This window comes from Netta rufina, assembly GCF_964035555.1.
Source record: "Netta rufina genome assembly, chromosome: Z".
Classification (NCBI taxonomy): domain Eukaryota; kingdom Metazoa; phylum Chordata; class Aves; order Anseriformes; family Anatidae; genus Netta; species Netta rufina.
The window spans coordinates 4150450-4174818 of NC_140126.1; the positions used below are offsets into that span (position 1 = coordinate 4150450).

The 24369-nt window shown below is 39.2% G+C and overlaps 1 protein-coding gene across 14 annotated transcripts in view; it reads left to right on the forward strand.

Moving 5' to 3' along the window:
• CELF4 (CUGBP Elav-like family member 4) overlaps positions 1-24369 on the forward strand; it is a gene marked incomplete at both ends in the record, with an annotated part of 675766 nt that overhangs the window by 74416 nt on the left and 576981 nt on the right. For all 14 annotated transcript variants that reach the window (XM_084304579.1, XM_084304587.1, XM_084304580.1 and 11 more), the window contains one exon: positions 15107-15189. In XM_084304579.1, coding sequence (XP_084160705.1) covers positions 15107-15189 — 83 coding nt within the window. The remainder of the gene's footprint in view (positions 1-15106; positions 15190-24369) is intronic.

Here is a 24369-nt window from a genome sequence, read left to right on the forward strand (position 1 = left end):
GCAGCTGGTCCTGTTTTAGAAGAGTCTGAGGCTTTTGGTAGGTCACTGCACTGCAGCTGAGAGCTTAGGCTGATGGGATGCAGATTGGAACACAGGGCAGAGTGACACGACTCCTGGATCACTGGGATCACTGGGATCTGGTCCCTACTGTTGTAGAAAACTGCCTCATATAATCATAAGTTTATTGAGCCTCATCTTTAAACTAATTAGGTTGTTTGCTCTCACTGTCCTTTTAGGAAGGCGGTTCTAGAGCATCACTTCTCTGACGATTAGAAACCTTTTTCTAATTCCCAAATCAGATTTATTCATAGTAAATTTATACTTATTTGTCCTTGTGCAATATTGTCCTTTAGTTTAAATGCCTCTTTTCTCCCTGATACTTACTGATGTATCTAGCAATTGTATCTATGCATGTTTTATTTTTTTTTTTCTTTCGATTTTGCTAGACTGATAGAGACTGAATAAAATAAAAATGTGGTAATACCTCTTTGGCTCCAGGTTTTGAATTCTACCTTTTAAATCATACGCAGCAAGTGGGTACCCCTCTTTGGCGCTGAGGCCTCAGCAGCCTTATTCAACAGCCTTACTAATGGCACTGGTACTCTTTTCCCCCATTCTTGAATGGTCGTTTTTGGCTCAGGCTTTGTTTTTTAACTGTTGAAGGCAGCATGAGATGCCAGAGGTACTGTCCTTTACTTTTTTTTTTTTTTTTTTTTGCATTTTAGAGGAGAAATGTTAGGAGATCTTTTAATGACTAGCTTACAATAGCTACACCCATGAATGTGCATTTCCAGTTGTTGTAATGTGTCCTATCATGTAACGCTCTCTGGGTGACCACTGACTTGCCACCTTGCTAGGCAGTCTTTGAGCTTGCAAAGACATGCGTGGGTTATGGATGCTGACCAAAACCAAAAGAAAAAGTAGCTGCAAGTTGCTCTGACTTGCCCTCTTTTACAAGGTAAGTTAAAGTGAGAGGAAAGCCCTTCCTGGTGAGGGATCTAAGGTGCATGTAAGCCCCTTTCACGTGGATTTCACATGAAGCTGGGGACACCTAGCTTCATGAGTTCTGCAGGAATTGTAGCCAAAGGAGTGGAGATATGGCTGCAGGGCATTCATGCTAGAGCTGAGAAATTCTTAGACATGGTAATACAAGGCAGATGAGAGACTTTGGATATCTAGTTGTGTTCCACGGAGGGCAAAGACAAGAGGCAGAATATCACAGTTGTCTGTAAAGATCAGCCCCTAGTCTGGTGTGTCAATGTGTTGAAGAACATCCTTCAGTTGGGCAGACCTGAACATGAGTTGTCAAATGTCATGTTATGACATGACCAAACTGCATCATAATATACTGATGTCAAAGCAATGCATTGATATTACGTGGGCTGCATATGCTACATTTTGTTCATTTGCCTGTTAAATTAGTTAAGGTGCTTAAATCTGAAGCAAGCATCTGCAAAGCATGTCCTGATCATCTTAAGGTATGAGAATCTTACGGAGTTTATCCTTGGCAGTGGGTCTCTAAAATTTATTTGAAGAAGAGGAATGGGAGGTGGGGAATACAAGTACTGTGTAAGTGGAGTCTCATATGAATGAGGGTGGTATCTACATGTATGTTAGGGGCTGTGAGGGTGGGAACACAGGTCTTTCAGATATGTCTGGTGTTGGGACTGTTTTAGTAATAACTAGGGGGAGATTTCTGCTTCTCTCTCTTCTCAAGATAAGGGAATCTTACCTTCATCTTAGCTATAGCATAACAAGTCTGTTTACCAGCATATGTAGGTTGTTACAATTAAATCATATGGTGATTATATCACATTTTGATTCAGGCAGTGAATTGCTGCTGGAGAAAGTGGCTGCATGCATTTATTCTGAGGGTGCTGATCTGCTAGGATCTATACAAGTACAGAACAAAGACAGTCCAGTGGCAGAATCTAGAGTATGGAGAATGGAAAAAGATGGTATATAATCATATAAGTGACAACTCCTATAAAGTAGATGTACATTAATGTAATTTTGCTATAGGGACGATTTAAATTCTAATCTTTCTTGCCTTCTGATTTGCATTTAAAAAATAAGCTTGCATTTTCAGTCTTAAATGTGAGGATCATGTAGAGATTGTATATTATTGGTCTGGTGCGTGTGTGGGGGTGTTGTGTATATATATATATATATATTTTTTTAAATTTTATTTATTTTATTTTATTTGCATTTTCATGGATATTAAAATTCCTGTATAGCATAATGTATGATCAGGAGAAAAGTTTATCAACAGAGGTAGAACTAGAGGAGAAATCCTGTGATAAAGGATTGCTCCATTTGAAGCAATGTTGATTTGCTGGAACCAAATTAAACAAAACCAAAAACCAATAAGGCAAAAGTGGTTCAACTAAGCAGTCTGCAAGCTCATCTGCTTGGATCTTGAAAGCTTCCCAGTCCATAAATGGGTAGGTAAGGTGCCAGGGGGTCATGCTTTTAAAGCTGGTTTATTTGGTTCATCTTTTGGGCTGATTGGTGCAATTGAATTACGGGAGATCCTGGAAGCAGACTCCTATGGTGCATGTTTAAGATGGCAGCTTGCTCCCTTTAGGATGGCAGCTTGTCCACTACTCTCTCTGGAAAACTTATTTAATGTAATGTAAACAAACTTCAGTTGTTTCTTTTCCTGTAAAGGGATAAAATGTTGAAATGTAATGAGTGTGAAAATGAGACTTTAATCAAGTGATTCCTGTATACGTAAGGATCAGGTTTGGCTCAGAAGTCTTCAAGCCATTAGACTGGAGACTGAGAGAATACCCAAAGCAAGCATTATGTGTATCCTGTCATTCTTTTCAGGTCATTTGCTTCTGGCCACTCTTGGAGACAGGATATTGGATGAGATGGACTTTGTATGACCTAGTACCGTCACTCTTGCATAATGTTCTAATCCACTCCTTCACAACACTATCTTTTTTTTTTCCTTTAAACTCATTAAACTCTACTCTCTGCCTTTCTGACATCAGCAGGGATTCTCCAGTGAGTTTCAGCCTCCCAGAGATGCTCAGCAGCTGGCTCACTATTTTTAGCTTTCCTGATGGAAAAAATAATAAAGTGAAACCACATCATTAATGTGTTTGTTTCCAGGCATCCACTAGCCAGTGATTTATAGATGTGTAATGGAAAAGGCTTGTGAGGCCACTGTATTCAGGAGGTATCTTAGAAAGTTTTTGTCTAGCTTCTCATGTTGTGGGCAACAGGATTTCTGTTTTTGTCTTGACGAGGGTGCTCTGCAATCCTGAATATTTTCCCATTAGGAACTGTATTAGCACTGATACTGTACTGGTATAGACATGCCTTTGTGTCCATCCTTGGTTTAGATCTCTTGTCATCTCTATTAAATCAGTGGAGAAAAGCATCAAACGAGATGCCATATTAAACCTTAAAGCAAAAACTACTACTAGAATTATAATTGCCTTTTTTCTTTTTCCCTGAAATTGATCTGTATAAAACACAACACACCACCCACAAAAAATTGATGGGTGGCTTGCTGCCCAGCTCTATCCAAAGCCTGAATATTGTAGGCAATTGCCTAGCCTAGCAATCCATGGATGGATTGCATTTCAATACAACTTTCCATGCCAGTCAGTCCACATTCTGATTTGTTTTCACTGAGAAAAGTTATTGAAACTGGTTTCTTAAAAACATGGCTTTTTCTTGGGTTAGAAACTGTGTTAAGTTGTTGGACAGAATCACAGAAGTTAAAAACAGGGAGAAGGGAGAAAATACATGTCAAGGGCCCCTGAATTCATTTGCTCTTTGATAAGGATTAACTTTCATTATAGTTTTAAGTGACTCGAGTAGTAAAAGTTCCCTGAAGGACTGATTTGCTCTAATGATTCAGACTGTTAATGGTGTTTATTTTTACCTTCTGTAGGGTCATAAACTTTCATATGTTAACTTGCAGTTGTCTTAAATCATGTAAGGATCTGTGGTCTTGTCTTTGGTCTAGGGTTTCAAGCATTTCTCTTCCCTTATGCCTCAGAGTGGGATAGAGAGAGAAAAAGCATTCTGAACTGCCTCTTGGTGGCACAAGAACATGAAAGCAACCTCCTTTGACTTTTTTTTTTTTTTTGGTATGTTTTCTACCTCTCTTTCATTTACACCCTACCTGCAAAACACACTCCAGCAGCATTTGAGGGATTATTCCACTGTTGTACTGAACCTTTAGGATTGGGAAAACCCCTCATTGTATGGTCATATATTAAACAATATATTAAACACACATTGTAAACTTAGTCAAAAACATTCTTCCTTTTAATTTTGAGTATTTTTGAGAGACCAGCTGGGGAGGCTGGCTTGGGGAGCAGACACCAGTGTTCCTGACAGTTAGGAAGCATTCCTCATGCTCAGCCTAAATGTTCTGTTGTTGAATTTCATGTCATAACTGCTAGTAGTTATTCTTCAATATCACCCTGAACAGTTCTTCTCTATACTTTGTTTACACCTTCCAGGCTTGTAGCTGGTTATCATCTATCCCCCTGAGTCATCATTTAGCCAAGCTATACATATTTAGTTCTCTTAATCATCCCTCATAAGTCAGTCCTCCCAGACCATTAAGAATTTTTATTACCTATGATTTCCTCTTCTTTTTTTTTCCTTCCATGTCTATCCGAACACTTCCAGGTGATTGTAGCTGACAGGATCACTTTAGATGTGTGAATTTTCTATTGACACCAAAGAAAGGAGTTCACTTTGATCTGGAAGTGACATACATAAGGCAAAGGAGGAAGAGCTATTCACAGAATGTGGTCCACTATCATCTGAAAATGTCTTTTGACACTACTGCTTTTCAGATTCATGTCTCCCATTGAACATTCATGTCTGCTTGGCTGTTCTCTACCTCTGTTTTAGGAGCAGGAGCACCCAAGGTATCACGCAAGGTGCTGGGAATAGCTGATCCTCCCTGTTCAGGTGACCAGGCATATTACTCAGATGCTCGGCACCCTCAAAGGTCTTTTTTGACTTAGTTTCTATTCTTCTGTGTGAAACCTTTATTTCTGTGATGTTCAGATTTTCTAGATAAGTATTGTTAAAAATTGGGTCTGCTTCTGCTAGGCAACACTTCTGTCTTGATACAAGTTGTCATGTGCCATCTTCCTGGTGGTACTTGGAGCTTCTGTGGCTATGCTGCTCGTGCAAAATGATGCAAATTTATTTTCAAAGTAAAGATTTCTGCTACAAACAATATAAAACATTTGTCTGAAGCAGTTGACTATAAATTCATTGTTCACTATTTTTTGTCCATCAGCAAAAAGTGATCAAAATAACTCTCTAGTAGTGATTGCTGCACACTTTACCTTGTGTTCTCTATTCATCAGGAAATTACACTTCCTTCACTTCACACTGACAAGAGCCCTTTTAAACTTAGTGCACTGAAACTTTTTAAATTACACAGATCTTGTAATTAATTTCACCAGCTTTTTTTTTCCTACTCTGAAGATTACATCCTAATGCCTCTTGCAAAAAATTGAAGGTTTAGACCTAAATTCACATGTTTGTTTTCATCTTCCTGCCCAGGAGCTCAGTTCCACAGTGCTAGATAGGAATGTGCACAGAGTGCAGGTAGGATTTTTTCCACCATTAGGAAGAGTAGACTGGTAGGTGTTCACAGCTCTGGCCAGAGTCTTGGGAGGTTTTGGTTCAAGGCTGACCTTTCTTACAAACTATCTGTGGGACTCTGGATACACAGTTAAATCTTCTAGCTTTTGTGTGCCTTGTCTTGCCCCTTAATTTGTACTTGAGCCAGGCTCTTGAAGCAGGATTGTACAACACAATGGTTGCTCAGGTTAGAGCTTCTTGCAACAGATGTGGAGGCCCTTGGGATCTCTCTCTTCATGTTGTAACAAAGACAGGATCTTTGAGAAGCCTTTGCAGGCTTCTTCTTTCCCCTGTCATGCTACCAGAGCATCTCTTTTGTATCTTCTGCTGGCACACAGTATGTGTTTTGTGGTTCTTGGCCTTCAGTGGATAGAGGTCTGATCAAGATCACCTTATCTCTGTATGCCTGCAGAAGAACTTTCTACTTCATGCTCTTTCACTGGCTGTATTTAATGAACAAGTCAAATTGGCAAAGAAGGGTAAGGAGAAAAAAACAGAACATAAGAGACAATACTTGTTTGCTCCTAACATCACTTAGTGGATAGAAGAAACTTCTCAAAGTCAAAACATGTGAAAAACAGCATCTTGTTATGGGATTATGGATGTTAATTGTTCTGACAGCTAAAATTTGTCCCCAGAAATCTTGTGAAGCCAGCTGGTATTGTAGACTTTTCTTTGGCTCATATTTTGACTCTCATAGGTTTCTGAAGACTTCCAGTCTTAGGATGATCCTCTTAAAGGAGCAGCTGCTGCATAAAGAAAGGAAACCATTATTTTTGGATCTGGATTTGACTTGCAATATTTGTGTGGCTTCAGTTGTACTTAAGTGAATTTAAATCTGACAAAACCCTGTGGAACTTAGTAATGAAAATCCATTGTTGTCCTATTTATGTTTCTTGTGTGCAGTGTCAGAGAAAAGTTTTCTTATAAGTAGAAGAAAGGTTCTGAGGTTGATTTTGAGAGGTGTTCAGGTTCAGCTCTAGATCTGAGCTTCTGGAGGTGGAGAAATGCGGTTGGCAAACTTGATGAGAACAAGAACTTCAGAGACAACATTTTGCTTCTGAATGGGCTATAAGTTATCTAGTGGCTATTATTTGCAGTTGCTATTTGCAGTTCCTTCAGTGCCTTTCCACCCTGAGCTGGAAATGTCAGAAGTCTATGCTGACCTGTATGCTCTGATTTAAAGACTATGAGTCTGTTTGGTGAGCAGTACCAGTTTGCATTTAGAACAAGTTACTGAGATAGAAGCATAAATAACTGATCATTTGATCATGTCTGCAAGATGTCCGCTGTCCCTGGCATTTCTTGAGGATGAAAATATCAACTCTTTTAACTATGAACACTTATTACACAGCTGATATTTTTCCAGGAAGCATGTATTCTTCACCTTATCACCTTCATGCTATGTATTTAGAAGTTTAAGAAAGAAAAAATCCTAGTCTTAGGTGGATGTAGACAGGCAAGGTATGGAAAAAGCATCAGAACAATCTAACTTATTTAGAGATGGTGTTGCTTTGGGTTTATTTTGCAAAGATTTGAGGCATTCAAAGTGTGAATACTATTTAATATAACTTTTGGAGATTAGCTAAGAATTTTGGGAGAACTTTCCCCAAGGAAGTGGATCTACTGCAGAAGGGAAAGTTTCTGAAGCATGTTTCAGAATATCCACAGAGTTATTCATATGCTGCTAACAATAGAACTCAAAAGGCAAGATCCAGAACAGCAGGTACAGTATCTAATTAATGCACATATTCTAAGGAGGTTTAACCCATAACTGTCCAAATATAAGTGATAGTGTCAGCAATAGGATTAAGAGTGATAACTTTCTCAAGCGAATCACAAAATAAGTAAATAAATACCAGCTAATCACCACACTGGAAATAAAACCTTGAAAAAATCATAACTTTTATTAGCATTTTTTTCTGAGCTGCAATGTAAAATAGATAACACAAACATGTCTGATTTTTCTTTGAAGCAATAGGTGAAATTGATTAGGAGCTGAAACCTGCTTATTCTCATCCTCACTTGAGTGTTCCCTAGAGTGGCCATGACTCTCATCAGGGTCTTTCTGAAATACCAGGAACACTGTTCCTTGGTCTAGACAAGCATCTGATCATGAGTTTCACTTTGAAGTTGGCCTTTTTATACTTGAAAATCAAAAGCATACCCTAATTGCTTGATGGATAAGGCCCGAAGACATGCCTATTTCTTGCAACATTGAGTTAGTAGTTATTAGGCAACAAATGAAAAGCTGAAGTGAGGCTGGTCTGCTTAAATATGTGAGTTATTTTGTAACTAAAAGCATCAGATATTTGCAGGCCTTATTAGATATACCTGAAATCTTTTTGGTAAACAACTTCTTTAACCAGTAAATCTATGTTGTTATAAATCTACATTGCTATTTTTCTGAAGGGTAGCATGTTCATTGGCAGTTTACATGTATAGAAGATATATCTGTTCCCAAAAGTAAAATGTTAGGGAAGGGCTAGCTCTTCCAGGGACTTGAGCAGTGGATGTTGAGCTGACTTGGGCTCAGGTAATCAAATGCATCCCAGAAGCTTCAGGATGAAAGCTAAAAATGTTGGCAGATATGGGCAAGTGGAACCTGGCATGTGCTATGTCAAACCAGCAGTTCATTCCATCCCGTATCTTGAGTGTACTAGATAGCACAGGATGGTTCAAAGCAACTTGCAAAGAAATTTCAGGGCTCTAGGAGATGTCTGTGCTTGTGTGGGTCAGAGCCAGAAACTGCTCCCTTATTCTAAGGGCTGGGAGAAAAGGTGTAAGAAATATAAAGTTTCCCTGTTCTGGGGTGGGATGAAGGCAAGGTACCTGTAGTTACCTCCAAAGAAAACAGATGCACCCTCAAGGAGCTGCTATTGAAAAGGTACTCCCTTCGGATGTGTAGAAGCTGAAGACCCTGCTTGCCTGATTTGGATTAGACCTGTCCTGGAATAAGTTTTTCCTCTAGGTTTTGATCAGAAGTTATTTCACAGGCCTTAGAAATGCTTTGTGGTAAATGACTCATTGAAACTTCCTATGAGAATCTTTTAAATAGGTGTTCTCATTAAAAAAATATATTGAAAAACAAGATGGAAACTGTTTTGTTGAAATGCTTATATATACTAACATTTAGTCTAGCTTCTCTGCTGTCTGCCTAGACACTGCTAAATGTAGTTAAGCACTGCTCAATCTGAGCAAGTACTGTTTTGGATTGTCTATATCCATGTCTTATTTTGAAGTAAATTCATTTCAAGTTAGGTAATATTCTGTAAATGCAGTTACATTTTGCATTTCCAGATTTGCACTCCATTTTTCAAGTATTGGTTCTTGGGTTTGTATGAGTATGTATTTTGTGTGGTCTATATACAGACCCCTATCAGATTACCTACAGTAGGAAAATGACAGCATCATAATAGTTAATGGGATATAACATGTTGAAAAAGAAAATTAGCATTCCACACAGCAGGGCTTTTTGGATGTTAATCTGCCTTGTGATATAATTGACAGGGAAACTAATATCTGGGAAGATTTTATTCCTATCTTTTTCTCTTAACATTTAGTGTTCAGGGGTGCTGCAGCAGGGGAGATGAAGAAAAAGTTCTAGCCAAGTGAATGTTCTTTACCAGCAAAGATGTTAACTTTCGTCAGAAGGTAGTTAATCACCAAGAGAAACAGATGAAGAAATTGGATAAAACATTTCTAGTTCCAGAAGTCTTTATTGATTGTGTCCCCCTCAAGAAAATTCAGCTCAATCTTTTAAACCCTCAAGTGATTAAACCTTGGGCAGTCCACTGTAGACAGAGCAAATGAGAACTGCTTCAAAACCAGACGTGTAGGGCTAGGATAGTTAGAGAAAAAAGATTTCTTTTTCACTTTGAAATCCTAGCTGGGAGACGTAATCTGAGATGTTGATTTTGAGGCAAGAGTTTTCTTAAGTGTTACCATCCTTCTTTTTGTAAAAGATCTCTGGATCTTGAAGGTAGGAACCATTTTACTTTCAAAGGAAGAGGTCTCTTTAACACAGGCCTAGGGCTTGGAAGAAGCGGGGAAGGATCTCTGGTCCCTCACAGACCTCTGCTACACCTGGGACTATGTGTCCTAAAAGTAACCACGGTAAAGAGTGAGTGAAGCATCACTGAGATGCTAGAATCTGTAACCAAGTTACTGTATTTGCAAGTGCCTTGTTCACTTTTATGAGATTGTAGCTGTTAGGTCAGAGCATTACTACTGGCATGTGGCCTGAGGTATATGCTCTTGCTCTTCCGTCTGTATACAGCACAAAGGTCTGGGTTTATGCTCTTGAATTGCAGTTGTGTTCCTGAAGTCAGTAGTGGGTTTCTGGAGAAAAGCCTTGGCTTGTCTGCCTTAGGGTTTTGGGAAGTCAGGTATGTTAAATATGGTAGGGGAAAAAGGTCTACAGTAGTAGATAACATATGAACTGATTTCTTTTGTTCTTGTGTAAGTGTTAATAGTGGTATCTTGATCACCAGTTCATGTGCTATGCAAGAGTCCCATGAAACTAAATAGGAAGGCTAGCTTTAATAAAACCTCACTCTATTGTCAGTGAGTATCAGTGTAAAAAAATTATGATGCTAACCAAGAAAAATGAACAAACAAGAAACAGTATTGTGATGGGTTTAGTGTCTTGTGTCTTGGATGGGGATTTTAGTTCTGTTTGCGTGTAACAGAAGCAGGAATGTAGCTTCAGAAGTTATCACCTGTCAGCTGAGTGCAATCACAAATGTTTGTGAATCAAGCACTGGCTTAGATCACTTGAGTCAGCCTTCTCAAAACCTGTCCTAACTGTTGGGGATTATTGCTGATCTAGCCAAGGTTCTGGTCTGAGCCAAGGGCTCTTCTGAGGGAGTCTGTAGATTATGGGTCAAATCACGCACCTAATTTTATGCTGGTGTAATTTCATAGCTTTGCTGAGTTACATACAAGCTCTCCCTTTGACTGGATTTACACCCCTGAGCTCAGAATCTGCTTTAGCTTTTGACTTTCACACAAAAGTCTTAAAGCACCTAACGAACCTTTTAATTTGCCCTCATAATGCCAAAGAGCAAACCTGTGGTATGCTCAGAAAGATTAAGGGTTGGTTCCAAACCCTGTTGAAGTGTCTGAGTACTTTTTGGTAGATCTAGGCTGGACTTGTAAGGACTTGTGTGGATATGGAGCAAACACCTGAAAGTGGTCATGGCTATACCCTAGGATTCAGATAATGCTTCTGGATCTAGATACACAGAGAAAGTTTCAGGCATGCTTTGTGTGAGGTTATGGAGGTGTTGTAGGGTCATGAAATGTCACCAAAACACATCAGGCAAAGAAAGGGTCATAAGTCACCAAGTGCCTGGTTCTTTGGTCTAAACAATGCATCAAGATACTTGTGGCTGTCTGCCAGAATAAAGCAAGAAAGGGGAAAAGACCTTAATTTTGGTTATTAATAGATCTCCAGTATGCATCATCTTCATCTCCCACCCTATGTAACATGGATTAAGGTACAGATAATGCATGCAGTTGAGGTAGCTAGGAGGTTGGAAGTGGCAGGTGGAAGCTGTTGGTATGAGTGTGAAACCTCGAGGTTAAAAACCTGCACCTGAGAAAGCTGTGCTGTGGTCTTGCACCAGAAGATAGCCTCTCCAGAGGTTTGTTCCTCTTGTGTCCTTATTGTCATTAATGGTAGGCCTTAGTGTAGCTAGTCTTAAATATCTAAACCTAGGTTAGGTGAATGGTGCTTCTTAGCTGGTCAGAGGTGTTTGTCTGGTTTAAAGCATCTGGTTTAGGGCCAACTACCTCACTGAAGTGATGAGTACTGAGATATCAAGTGCAAAGACTGTGTTTTTGTTTGTCCTAGGATGAGCTGGGTGCTGGTGGAGTGAAACAATTCTTAGTTTCCAGACTTTGGCTGTTGAGCTCAGAATGTGTCCCCTGGCTGCTTTGCCCCCCAGGCTTGTGCAGGATCTTCAGGCTTACTGTGGGGTTGAAGCTGCTGTGTGATCATTATCCATCTGTATTCCATGCAATTATTATTTGTTATTGAACTCCCTAGAGGTAAAATTAAACCAGAGCTTGTATTTTTATTTTTATTTTTTCATTTCAAGCTCCTGTTTTTGTTTTTTCATTCTCTTTAACAACCCTGTTTCCCAGGAGACCACTCAATATGTCCTCATGTTTCCAAGAGACTGCAGTTCAATAGGTTGGGAGTTAATTGCCAGCTGGGAGTTTCCAGATGTTTGTACACTAGCCCAAAGAGCTGTCCACTAGTAGCAAATGAACAGCTGGAAAGACATCCAAACAAAGCATCTTTCAGCTGATTGACATATGTCTGGAAAACTTGGCATGTTTGAGAGAAATAGAATTGAAATTAGGAACAGCTAGGAGCAAGTCCTTCATTATCAATAATTAGTCAATTAGACTTTTTGTTCAGATTCAGATATAATTCTAAAGCACTGCACTTACTCAGTCATTATCACCCATACAAGCAGATGATGGACATAATGCACTGCCTTCACCCTATCTTTCCTTAAAAGATGTGTTCAGGAATATTGATTACACTGGGCTGTTCCACAGGGCTGTCTGGTGCAAAGGATTTGTTACAGAATATGAAACCTTTCACTCTGAAACCAGATTCACATCCAGCCCAAACGGCTGATGGCAAGTGAGCTGTTAAGTACAGTTACTTAAGAGTTTTATATTCTTTTTATTTTTATTTATTTTAATTTATTAATTTATTTTGGCAAAATAGGTGGTTCTCTGCACAGTAAAAACTTTCTGTGAGGAAAATTGATTGCTCTGAAATTGTTTTCCAATCTGGGGAAAAAAAAAAAAAAGCACAATACACTTTCAATAGTTTGATTTCTCTTCATGAAACCCACTATAGTTGCTTCATATGGTGTTATTTCAAGATTCAGCTGTTTAGGGGGTTGTATTCTGTGGTGTTAACCTAAGTGTTTAGTGCTCTGTTCTTTTACCAATGTCCTCCAGGAAGGAGGACTCCTTTGGAGGAGTTGCATGGATGTGCAGTGAAAGGGACACCCTAGGAAAAATAATGTGTGAAGGAAGTGCTGAAAGTCTAACTGCATTATACATAACATATCAAGGACAGATCAAGTATTTGGATGTTTGGTTGTGGTGGGTGGGGGGGTCGGGGTAGGCAGAAGATCTTTGTCTTAATACATAAGGAACTCATGTGTGAAATCCTGCAATCCATCCTGCAAGAGTTATTTATTGCAAGCCAGGTGTTAATGTTTTCGAAAAATACTACTGGATTTCTTCTTTTCAATTTCAAAGTCCTTCTGTCCCAAGCACATGGTTCAGGAAATCAGTTATGTCTGGAAGTTTGGTACTTCTGCCACTTGCACAAACATCATTGGAGAGGACTTGATGGAGGTTGCTCCCTGATGAGAACTTGGCCCCATGTATACCTCCTGGAAAACTTGGAAGGAAACCTGGCCCCTTCAGAGTGAAGCAGCCTTCTGTGTATTCGATCTGAATTGCAGTCATGAGGTGGTAGGAGTTGCAGGACGTTGTTACCCTGAACTGTCGTCACAGCCATCACAATAAGGAGAAAAATATAGCTATCATTATGGGAGCTTTACACTGCATAGTTTATCTCTATAACAGTGCAGTATGATGTGCCTAATTAGACTGTATCAGCTGCTCCACGTCTGCTACTAAAGGGAGACTTTCTTATTGTGTCTAGTCAACAGAGAGCTCTCAGCCTGTGATTTAGCACTGAAATTAAATTTAAGCATAGTTTCCCATTTGATTATCCAGCTATGGGTGACTTAAGGATCCTTTTCAATCCATTACCTCCACTAGCTGTAAACTTTCTTTAACACAGTTTCCTCCCTTTCTGTAGCAGATGCAGGCTGAAAGCTCATCTGTTTAAAGTTGGAGGGGAATGAACCCAAATAATTCCAATTAGAGGATGCAAACTTGCTGTCATTCAGTCTCCTTCCTTGACTGTCAGTTTCTGCTTCTGGGAGTCTCAGTCGAGACACAATAAATGTGATTGTCTTGAATACACTGAGAAGAACAAGACCTTTAGAAAGTAATTTAGGGCAAAAAATACTTTTTTTTTTTTTTTTTCTGTGTCAAAGCAGAACAAGTAACTGGTTTGTTGCTTTGTTTTGAGGGGAGTGGGGTGATGACCATCAAGGAAATTACACCTACTCCTTGTGTACCAATCTATTAAAAACAATGCAAAGCAAACAAGTGTATTGCTCTTCAGTAACAGTGTTTAAGGAACCAACCTGAATAAAATGGTGTCTGTTGCATGGACAAAAGTCTCAGTGGTGATCAGAGCTGGAAAGAGTTGAACCTATTGTTTGCTGAACTGTCGCATGGTTTTCATATGTGTGTGGAGAAGGTGAGTGAGTCAAGATAAGACTATGGGAGATGTTTGTTTCCTTAGCTGTTCTTGTTTTCCTCTTGGAAGTTGCTCATGTTTTGATGAACATGCTGCCTGAACCTTGAGAGGTTCAGTAGGTTCAGAGGTACAATACCTCCTCTTCAAGGATCTGGCGAGGTTGCAGGCACTCTGTAGTAACTCCAGATAAAATGTCCTCTGCATAACAAGCATTTCTTTGCTGCAGGAACTGGCAGGTTTTCAGTATACTGCAGTAGGAATGAACGATCTGATCACATGAGACACATGTATAACTGATATAAGATTGCAATGTTGACCAGTTATACAAGAAGAGGTAAATGGAGGTGGGGAGGGAAGGCTAGGTAGGGTTTATTGCTCTGCCCTCCTATGACAGGGCATTAGCCCTTGTAATTGATAAAACAGCTTTCTGGAAGAAACGGACATATGATTCATTGGGGTATCCCTGAAGTTCTGCTGGTCTGTAAAGCACCATGGATGTTTTGGTTTGAGGCTTTGCTGGGACTGGCTTCCAGCCATTCACAAAGACAGTTAGCCCTTGCAGCAGCATGTGCAGGGTTGTGACTTTCTGGCATTAATGCAAACAGGGAGAATACTTGTGGATGAGAGTCAGGCTAAGCAGTATGCATAGTCCTCTGCAGCAGGAAGTCCCAAATCCTTTTATGCCCTTTACTCGGAGTGCTTGGCACAGAAGAGTACTTGGTACAAAAGAAAGGTACGAGACCATGGTATGACAGTAAGGGGCTTGTTCCCAGTGCTGTTGCTAGAGTAGAATTTCATGTCCTACCTTGACACATGGGTTCTCTTGAGTTCCCAAATCTTGTGCGGTCCTCCATATTTGATACTTAAGTGTGTATTCAGACAGAAAAGAACACTCATATCTATGCTGTTGCCTGCTTTTCACAGAGGCTAAGAGGAAGTTCTTCATTAGCAGGTCAGCAGTAAAGAGTCTGGTAAAGAGGTCTTATAGTTGACTTGTTGGGAATGGAATGATGGGGAAGTGGTTTGTTCTACATCCCACTTTTAAGCAGATCTTCTCTGAATCACTGCTCTTACCAAGTGTTTTTCTTTTATTTACAGGCTGTGCCTTCCTAACATACTGCGAAAGGGAGTCTGCTCTAAAGGCCCAGAGTGCACTGCATGAACAGAAGACACTGCCGGGGGTGAGTCCAGCTTGATTTCTTTTCTAAAAATCTAAAATGGATTATACATGGAGTTCCCATCTTGGGTTTGGAAGCGTAATGGCTCCAGTTGCTTGAATGATTCACTATATGTGTTGTGCAAATAAAATCAGAATACCACAGACCCACCCAAATAGTTTCCATGCAGAAAAAAAAATAAAAAATCCTTTTGCTCTTATAAGGAGTTAGGAAAAGAGTAATTAACTGGTTATGGTCTGGATTGTACCAGCTTTACTCCGGTGAGGAAACGTTTTATGCTTATGACTGCTACAGTGAGGTGCTCACTGGTTTCTATGTCTTACTATTTTTCTTCTATGAAGCAAGGTGTGGTACTGAGAAATAAAGAAACAGATCACATTATTGAGTTATCATGGAATGAAAACATATTCCTGATGACAAAGTGGTTTGACTCAGTTACTTTAGTATTCAAGCAGCTGTAGCAGATTGGAAAGGCGGTGAGACAAGGAGAAAAGAGGGAGAAGAGACGAACACAAGATAATGAGGAAAATTATTCACATGAGCAAGATCTAAGGTTCAGACAACGCAAGCAGAGCTAAAAATAGAATCAGCGTTACGTGGGGAAGACCTGCTCTACTGGGATGGGTTTCCAGTTTAGCAGTAACCAAAAGGAGGGAGATACTGTTTAGATTCAGCTGGAGCACACAGATTAAAAACAGCTGGGTGCTGCACTCCTGTGTTCTGCAAACCAGAATGAGGCTGTCTTCTGAAATCAGTGAAATCTCACTGAAATCACACTGAAATCAGTGGTCAGGTAATTAAGAGTGGGATCCTAGGGGTCCTAGGTTGCGTCTAAATTGAGAGGGAATTGATCCAAAAGTCTCTTGTCTTTACTTGGTGTTGAATGACTGAGTCCTGTTTACCCATAACCTACCTTTCCTCAAAACCTGAGATACACCAGTTGCTCTGTTTCTGAAGAAAGTGTTGATTCTGCTCTGCTTGTTTCCATCATCCTGGGTCTATTTACCTAACTCTTCGCCACCTTGCCAGTACAGAGATGCCCACACACTTGCTCATCTACATCTATCTTTGCTTTAAAGGCCATACCTTATGTAAATATATACATACTTCATTCCCTAAAAATACATTTCTGTCAGCTGACAACTCCCTCAGAATTATTTTTTTTCCAGAAACCCGTTAGCCACAGATTGAAAGTAACTTGGATCTTTTGGAGTATTTAGTTTTTCATTTTTTTTTTTTTTTGGGGGGGTGGGGAGGGTTCTAACAGGTGATGTTTCATTCAGGGGAGAGAATTAAGACCTGGCTGTGCAGAAAGTTATATGTATCTTGAACAGGGATGTTCCAGGTGTTTTACCTGAAATTTTCTGAGCTTGAAGACAGAATGTGTTTATCAAAACCAGAGTTATCTTTGTGACAAATAGGGTGCTGTGTATTTAAAAAGTGTGTATTTAAAGATGGTGAATGTCCAATTGTCTTCACTGAGACTGTTTCCCTCATTAGCAACCAGACCACTCATTTGCCAATGGAGCTTATATTTTTTTTATAAGGTTAGTTTCATCTTGAGGTTGATGGAAATATCTCCAAGAAAACATTGAGACTGAGCCATTACGTTTAATCAAAAAAAGTACAGTCAGGACTTTTTAGGAAGACTTCTTTACATGTCTACATTTCTGAATCCTGCCTTGCATTTTAGGGATTCTAATTCACAAAACTCTTAAAATCAAAACTGTTTTGTACAGTGACAAAATTCAGCCACTTGAATTGAGATCAAGTCTTTCTTCCCACATTATTGTCTGATTCTAATCTACAGGTGAAACATTTTGTTCTTTAGTTGGTCATTTCTACCATTTACAGCCTTTACTGGCCACACGGATTTCAGCAGGCTTTTTAGTTTTTATCCTTTGAGGTTTTTATGCATTTGCATCTGATTAAATAGGGAACATTGAATCCTCTAAAATAGCAACCTGTTTTTTGAGAGTTCTGAGCACTGACTCCCCCCATCCCTTTCACTTCTAGTTCTGCTCATCTCAGGATTAAACCTTATTTTTCACCAGCAAACCCTCTGCATGCAGTCTTCTGCCAAGTTTCTGAACTCATCTTCTGAATGATGTCACTGTGGTTTATTTAAGGAAACTAGCCTTGTCTCTTGATTAAACTATTATGCCTGGATACTGTTTTATGGTTCCTGTGTGAGTAGCAGAGAATTATTTATGACTTACCTGACTGCGCTTGATAACATTCACCAACAATATCAAGAATAGTTCATCATAAAATAAAAAGCACTTGTAAGGTCAAGGGTCTAAGTCCTCATTCACATGAGTTCACAGATGACACATATATAACACCTTCTCTTGACCCTCTGGAGTCTGTGACACAAACAGCAGTACTGAGAAAGTATAAAAAAAAATAATTAACAAGGCTGGTCTAGGAAGAAAAATAGTACTACAGTGAGCCATTGAATTAAAATGCTTCTTTCCCTTTCATCAGTAAACTGTATTTGTCTTCTCTTTCAACGTTGCTGTTTGTGTTCTTGTGTTCTGAAACAGAGTTTGTTGTTTTAATAATATGTACATGAATGCTAATGTATGGAAATGGTGAGGCATCGGGAGTTTGTGTCCAGATTCAGACACCTTGCCTTTTAGCTATGTATCACTGTTTTTAGTGGAGTGGCTACATGCACATATTTTATAGTAATTACTTTCTGAATGTGCTCTGCAAGATGACAGAAATATGCTTCACATATTTCCATGTTATATGTGGAACATAAAGTCATCTTGTGGAATAATCAAAAGACTTCCAAGCAGGTATGCGTTGATTAATAAAGTCTTTACGGCACTTTGTTTTGGGGCAGCAAGGAATCTTGACGGATATTTTGAAGCAACTAGAATGGAATGTAAAGCATAGAATTATTAGTTGAATCCTCTTCCTTGAAATGAATTAGTCTCTTTTGGATAGTTTGAAACTCTTGCCTATAATTGAAGGTTAACACAGGAGGGTGTGTATGTATGTGTAAAGAGCACTTTTGCGAACATCAGACAATCCAAATTAAAGCGTTTATTTGTGATTGTTTATTTTACATATAATAGGGGAGCTGGATGATGAAGTATATTAGTTCTTTAATAATTTATAGAAATGCTTTGATGTTGCAGTAATTACATTAAAGGTCACATATCAAAGGTAATTTGGTTGAGCAGCTGTGATGGTTTCTCAGAAGCAATCAATATTGCTGTCCGTGGTGCTGATTTCACCAAGGGGACCGCCAGATTAAAGGAGGCTTATTACCAGCCAGACAGGCACGAGGGAAATCAAGAACAGATTGGAGAGATGCACAATTCTCTTTCCTCACCTATAATTAACACGGTTCACCATAATCTGTGCTAATCCTTCATAGTGGGAAACCACTTTTTTTTTTTTTTTTTTCCCCAACATCATAAAAAGCAAATTAGGCAAGGAAGAGTAATTTGGGGGAAAGGAAAAGAGGTAGTAGAGAAAGTAAAAGTTGATTCACCCCTGGGATTTCTGATACTGAGATATCCCTCCATGATAAAATTCAGCATCAAAAACACAGCCCATAGTGTTGGGGAAAGCATGGGCTAGGGGTGGAGAGAGTGATCTAGACAACAACAGTGCAGGGGATGGAAGAATTATCTGCCTGCAGATTTGGTATAATATTATCTATTTGCCCCACAAAGCTCCACAGGAAATGAAATCAGGGAAATAAAATTATGTTTTAAGTGTAGTCATTTTGATTACAAATTATAGTGAAGGCAACTTTTTCTCCCCTTTTTTCTTTCTGAAGCGAATGGCAGAGGATAATGCTGAGAAATGTAATTATGCTATCAAGATCTACTTTTATTTATAGCACAAATAAACTGAGCTCATGTATGATAAGCACAGCGGCATTTTTTTCCTCTGGTTCTTTGTGGCTCTCTGAGGCACTGAGAGTGAATAGTCCATGTATACTTGGTTGGAGGAGTGTCTCTTTGCATAATGTTAAAATCTTTCTGTAGGAATTGCAAAGAATAATTATGAAATTAAGTAGCTAAGAAACTGTTAACCTCAGCGACCCGAAGAGTTTATTCAGGTTGGGAAATAGGCTGGGTTTTTGTAGTGTATCTATTCCTCCTGAGGTGGAGAGAAGTACTACTGGTATACTAAATTTCTCAGTCAAAGCATCATTAGTTTTCTTTTGAATGGTTCTTTTATTCTGTCTATTCTGCCATCCAGGAAAAAAAAAAAAAAAAAAAAAAGTTTTTCTTCACTTATCATTGTTCTCTTAAAAATAAATTCACACCCTCAACATTAGAAGACAGGTGAGTTCATGACACTTATTAAACACAGATTTAAAATAACTTGGAAATTGAACACAAACTTCAAAATAATTTGGGGGTCAATATGTTGTTGGTATAGGCTTGGTATTTGCTTAAATTTTTATATATGATGTATGTGTGGAAAGACCTCAAGAATGAGGGGGGGGAGAGGAGGAGGGAGTCTTGCAAATCTAGCTCTTGAATCCTTTTAATGAGGCTTAAAATGAGATGTAAGTGTCATAGTGTCATGTGGACTTCATAAGTTCTGCACATATAGCAGGAATTTCACTGGTTGGGTAGAATTTGCTGTAATTTTAGTCTGTCTTTTTTAATGTTTCAAAGCTTTTTCCAAAAGCTTGTTAGAAAACCATTAAGCCACATATCACTCTGCACAATGTTATGCCAAAAATGGTATTATATTCCTGCACCTTCCTATTTCTAAAGTTTTCTCTACCAATGTAAATTGCAATTTGGTCAGCAGTGGCAGGCTGGATGGGTTCCATTGATTAAAGTAGCCTGCTGAACACACAGCCTGCTCACCATGCCCTTTAGATTTTGAAAGAAAACACATCTAATTGTTCCCCTGGGAGAAACATGTCTATTTTCTGAAGTTAAAAATGAAGATGAAAAGGAATAAAAACAGATTTGAGGTAAGAGACTTGCGAAAAACAGTCCTGTAGAAATACTTCGGTACTCTAAAATCTGTGGATGTCAATGTCATGGTTAAAAAGATTTTTTTTTCCTCATTTCCTCCTTCTGACTGACCAGGCAATGATTTTTGGATCTTGTTCTGGGGAGGGGAGGGGGCAAGAGATAGAGGAAACCATATGCACTTGCCATTTGCTAAAAACTCCTTTAGTTTGACAGTGCTGTTCTGTTCACCAGATGAGATGAAACACCTGGGTCCTATCTGCTTGGTAAACATTAAAGTTCCATTTCACTAGTTAAAGATTGGCTTCTGTATCCCAACACAGCAGCCTCCAGAATACAAAGCAAACTCTCTACTGCCCCCTCCAAAGAACACTGGAGGGAAAGAATGCAGAGCAAGCCATGTAGCAGAACCAGGATACTGGATGTGTGCTGGTGTCTCAGCTGAGACTGGTGTATTCATCACACTCTTGGTGGCTAACCAAGCTTAGCCTGAGATAACCCCAAATGGGAACCAGATGTCTCAGTTATTTGAATCTTGGTGGCACTTGAAGAATGGTGTACAAAAAAAAATTAAAGGTAGTCTTGTCTTTCTATTTTGATACCTTCTGTCTCTCAAAGGATGACTTCCAAGTTATTCAACAAAAGCTTTTGCTGGACCTTCATTTGTTTTATGTGTTATTCAATGACAACTTTTTTCTCTGACATGTCTGCCATAGGAGGATCAATCTAATTTTATGTACAACTGTAAAGATGAATGATAAGTAGAAAGGATTCAGGCAAGTACAAGCTGAATAAATTATAAAGGGCAAATGATGACAGGACTGGGGGTCCCAAGAGGCAGTGATATGATAACAGAAACTAAAGACGAATTTATGATGGATGTAGTTAGCATGTACTGAGGCTGTTAATTCTTCAGGGTAGTTTTACAACTTCTTGTGATTGGAGCAATCAAAGTATTTCATTTTAAAGAGATGCTGTATATTTTCGCTTGTCTGTTCTGCATTTTTGTATGTATGGCCTCATTTATATGCATAGCAGTAAACTCCCATAGGCTAGTCAAGCTTACCTTCCATCAAAGGGTTCCTATTCTCCAAACCATAATGCCACTGTTTATGCATAAATAAATAGATAATGTGTAACGATTTGAGGGCAAACCTGGTTCTCAGTTTAAAAAAATAAAAAAGTTTCCATTTTCTTAGCACACAGCAATCAAAACAGTTCAGATCCTGCAAGCAGCTGAGCAACTTCAGCTACCTTCAAAGCCAAGCCTAGGGATTGAGTTAGCTCACAGATCCCTGATGAAAAATTGTATCTAACAAGTTTCAGGTAGGTCAAATTTTGGGCTTAAGCTACTTTAAGAGCAGCTGATGCAGCATCATAAAGTTAGAAACAAATCTGATCTCAGAGCAGTTCTTGATTGCATTTCATTCATGCTCTTATTTCTATCTCTTGTTCCTTATTATTAAGGGTATTTGCATGAAAATGATCTTTTTTTCCTTCCTCTGAAGGGTTGTCTCTTGTCTGTGAGTAATGCTTACTCTGGCCTACATTTGTGAATGCCATGGGTTTGATTCTGACTTCATTTACACAAGTGTAAATCAGCAGTGATCTGATTGAGGTCAAGGGATTTATATGGCGTAGGAAAGAGCAGAGTCAGCTATATTTGTCACTGCTGAAATGACATCATCGTGAACCAGTACCGTAGTTCTAAATGGGGAAACAAATTTCTACCAAGAATCTTTGCATTTGAATATCCGAATTCTCAAAACACTGAGCATCCCTGACACCTGCTGGGCCATTTAGTTGCTCTCATGCGTTTTTACCAGAGAGAGGTCCCAGCTCCAAACTGTAGGAGTTAGATCATCAGTGTCTTGGTGTTTCAGTTGTGTTTGCCAATAATTACTAATGAACCTTAAATAGTAGGGTTTCCAGTACGGTCGTGCTGATTAAGGAGGTAGTAGATACACCCAGGAATAACTTCCAAGCACTGGACCTTCACTTCTACTTACATGTCCTCAGTCAGAGAGAGGGGAAGAGAAAAACAGGTGCTGTTAAAGACTGTTAACTTTTTGTCTGTACAGTCACAGGAATGGCAGTGTGAAATACTGCATAATGCTGCAGTAAAGCATTTCAGTGAAGGTGCTTCAGAGTTGCATGCTTTGGACTCTCACTGGTGGCTGTCTGCATACACTGTAGGTTTAATAGTGGTAGCTGTACTACCCATAGCTTACTTTGTAAGTTGTCTGTTCTGTGCTTCTTTATGCAACATATATGTGTCTTCAAACCCTTCAGATACTCAGTGAAACAAGGGTAATTTTCTTCAAAAATAAAACAGCAAAATAAAAGGAAGTTAAAGACCAGAAATAGGAGTGATGGATCAAGTTTGCATTATCTGTCACCAAAATTATCATTGAAACAAAAGTGTTTTACTCTGGTTTAATTCATCTTCCCTCTATAGTAGGAATGAGAACACTATAGCACAGACTTCAATGCTGTGGAGCAGCTACACTCCCTGACTAATTTCTGGGGCAGTAACACAATAAGGACTTGGATCTTGGTTGAAACACTTGTTGTTAGTGCTACCCGTGGTAACTAGGTTAGGAACATCTAAGCATGTAGTAGTACATCAAGGCATGTAGTATGTACTTCGAGTTGTTTTGGAGACACTTCAGAACTTAACACAAACACAGTCAGAAAGCTGCATATCCTGTGTTAAATAATGCAAGTGCATCGTTAAGCCTAAAATTGTGCTTCATGTTTGGAAGACATTTTTAAAAGAATTAGCTGAGATGCAATCTTCCTGGGAGTGGCAGAGGCTGCCCCATTTCTCTGCATGTGGCTGGCTTTTGATGGGACTTGACATAACATAACCCACTTAGCTTCTGTGCTTCCCTCATGCTGGGCTCTGCCTCTGGTGAGGATCATGGCCGTCGGGCTGCACGATGGCCTCGGCAGTTATCTGAGGGCACTTGGTCCTGAGCAGCTGCAGAGCGAACTGTGCAGTGGCATTGCATTTATGAGTTGCTGCACTTGGCAGGTTCCCAGCAATGTCAAATCGTTCTGATGAGTTTCTGTAAGTACAAGGACAAAATTAAGCCTAACCTATTCTTTCAAATGAGAAATGTGCATTTCCCATTTTTCTCTTTAATAGGAACTTCTTACATCTTGTTTCCCATACTTTTCTATCCTCTTTCTACCACGTCACCCCTTAAAACAATATATATATTGTCTCATTAAAATACAACTCCTTTAAAAAACATACACCTTCAAATTCCTTTGAGTTCTGTACTAAATTTTGACCTTGAGATGCACACACTTCCAGCTCTAAGTGAACTCTGGTGCTCAAATGCACTTATTCCCTTCTCTTCCCTGTAGGTATGGGAAGTTACAATCCTCAGAGCCTCTGCTGCATATTTTCTTTGGCTTGTTGAGGGAAAAAAACTGTTTTGATCACTGTCTTTGTGGGCAGATTTTGGCAGAGCAAGTCTTGTTCGGCTATAACTAATATTCATTCTAAGCTCAGGTTGTTTCTTTAAACAGATGGAGTGAATTTGTTGTTTTCCTGTTGTGTGAATGGCTCAGTCATTTCTTTGCTACTATAGGGACTTTACGTAGTAAATATGTAACTTATAAGGCATACGGGCATGTGCTTCTGATTTGGTTTATAGCTTTGATCAATGGAATAGCACTTTGTATCCAGGGTGACAAAATTGGAGTCGTATTTTCTGGGCCTTTTTATTTATGGCTGGCTTACAATCAGCCCCACTGTCAAGATCTTCCCTGATAAACATATGAGAGGTTGCATGTCTTCTGTGCTACTTAGCAGTGTCCTTTCTCAATAAAGTCATGCTAGTACCTCATGTCTGGCCAAACAGTATTGTCTCCTTCTCTACTCCATCCCATCTTGCTCTGCATGTTTGTCCTTGCTGTCTCTTATCTCCTTTGTAGATTTGCTGGCAACATTACCCTGTGTTCACATAGTGCCTGCCTTGTGAAATGAGTTGAGATTAGAGCCGCTAAGGCAGAACATGTTGCTTCCCAACTACTTTTGTTTGGGAGATCATGTAATTTTTCCTGAAAAGGGGAGACACTTAAGCTACTGATCATTTTCTCGTTTTGTGATGCTGCATGTATATACATCTGGCTTGTAAATCTGATGTTTTTTGAAATAGAGGCTCAGTACATATATGCTTGTCAGTGTAGGCTCACATTGCCCAAGAGA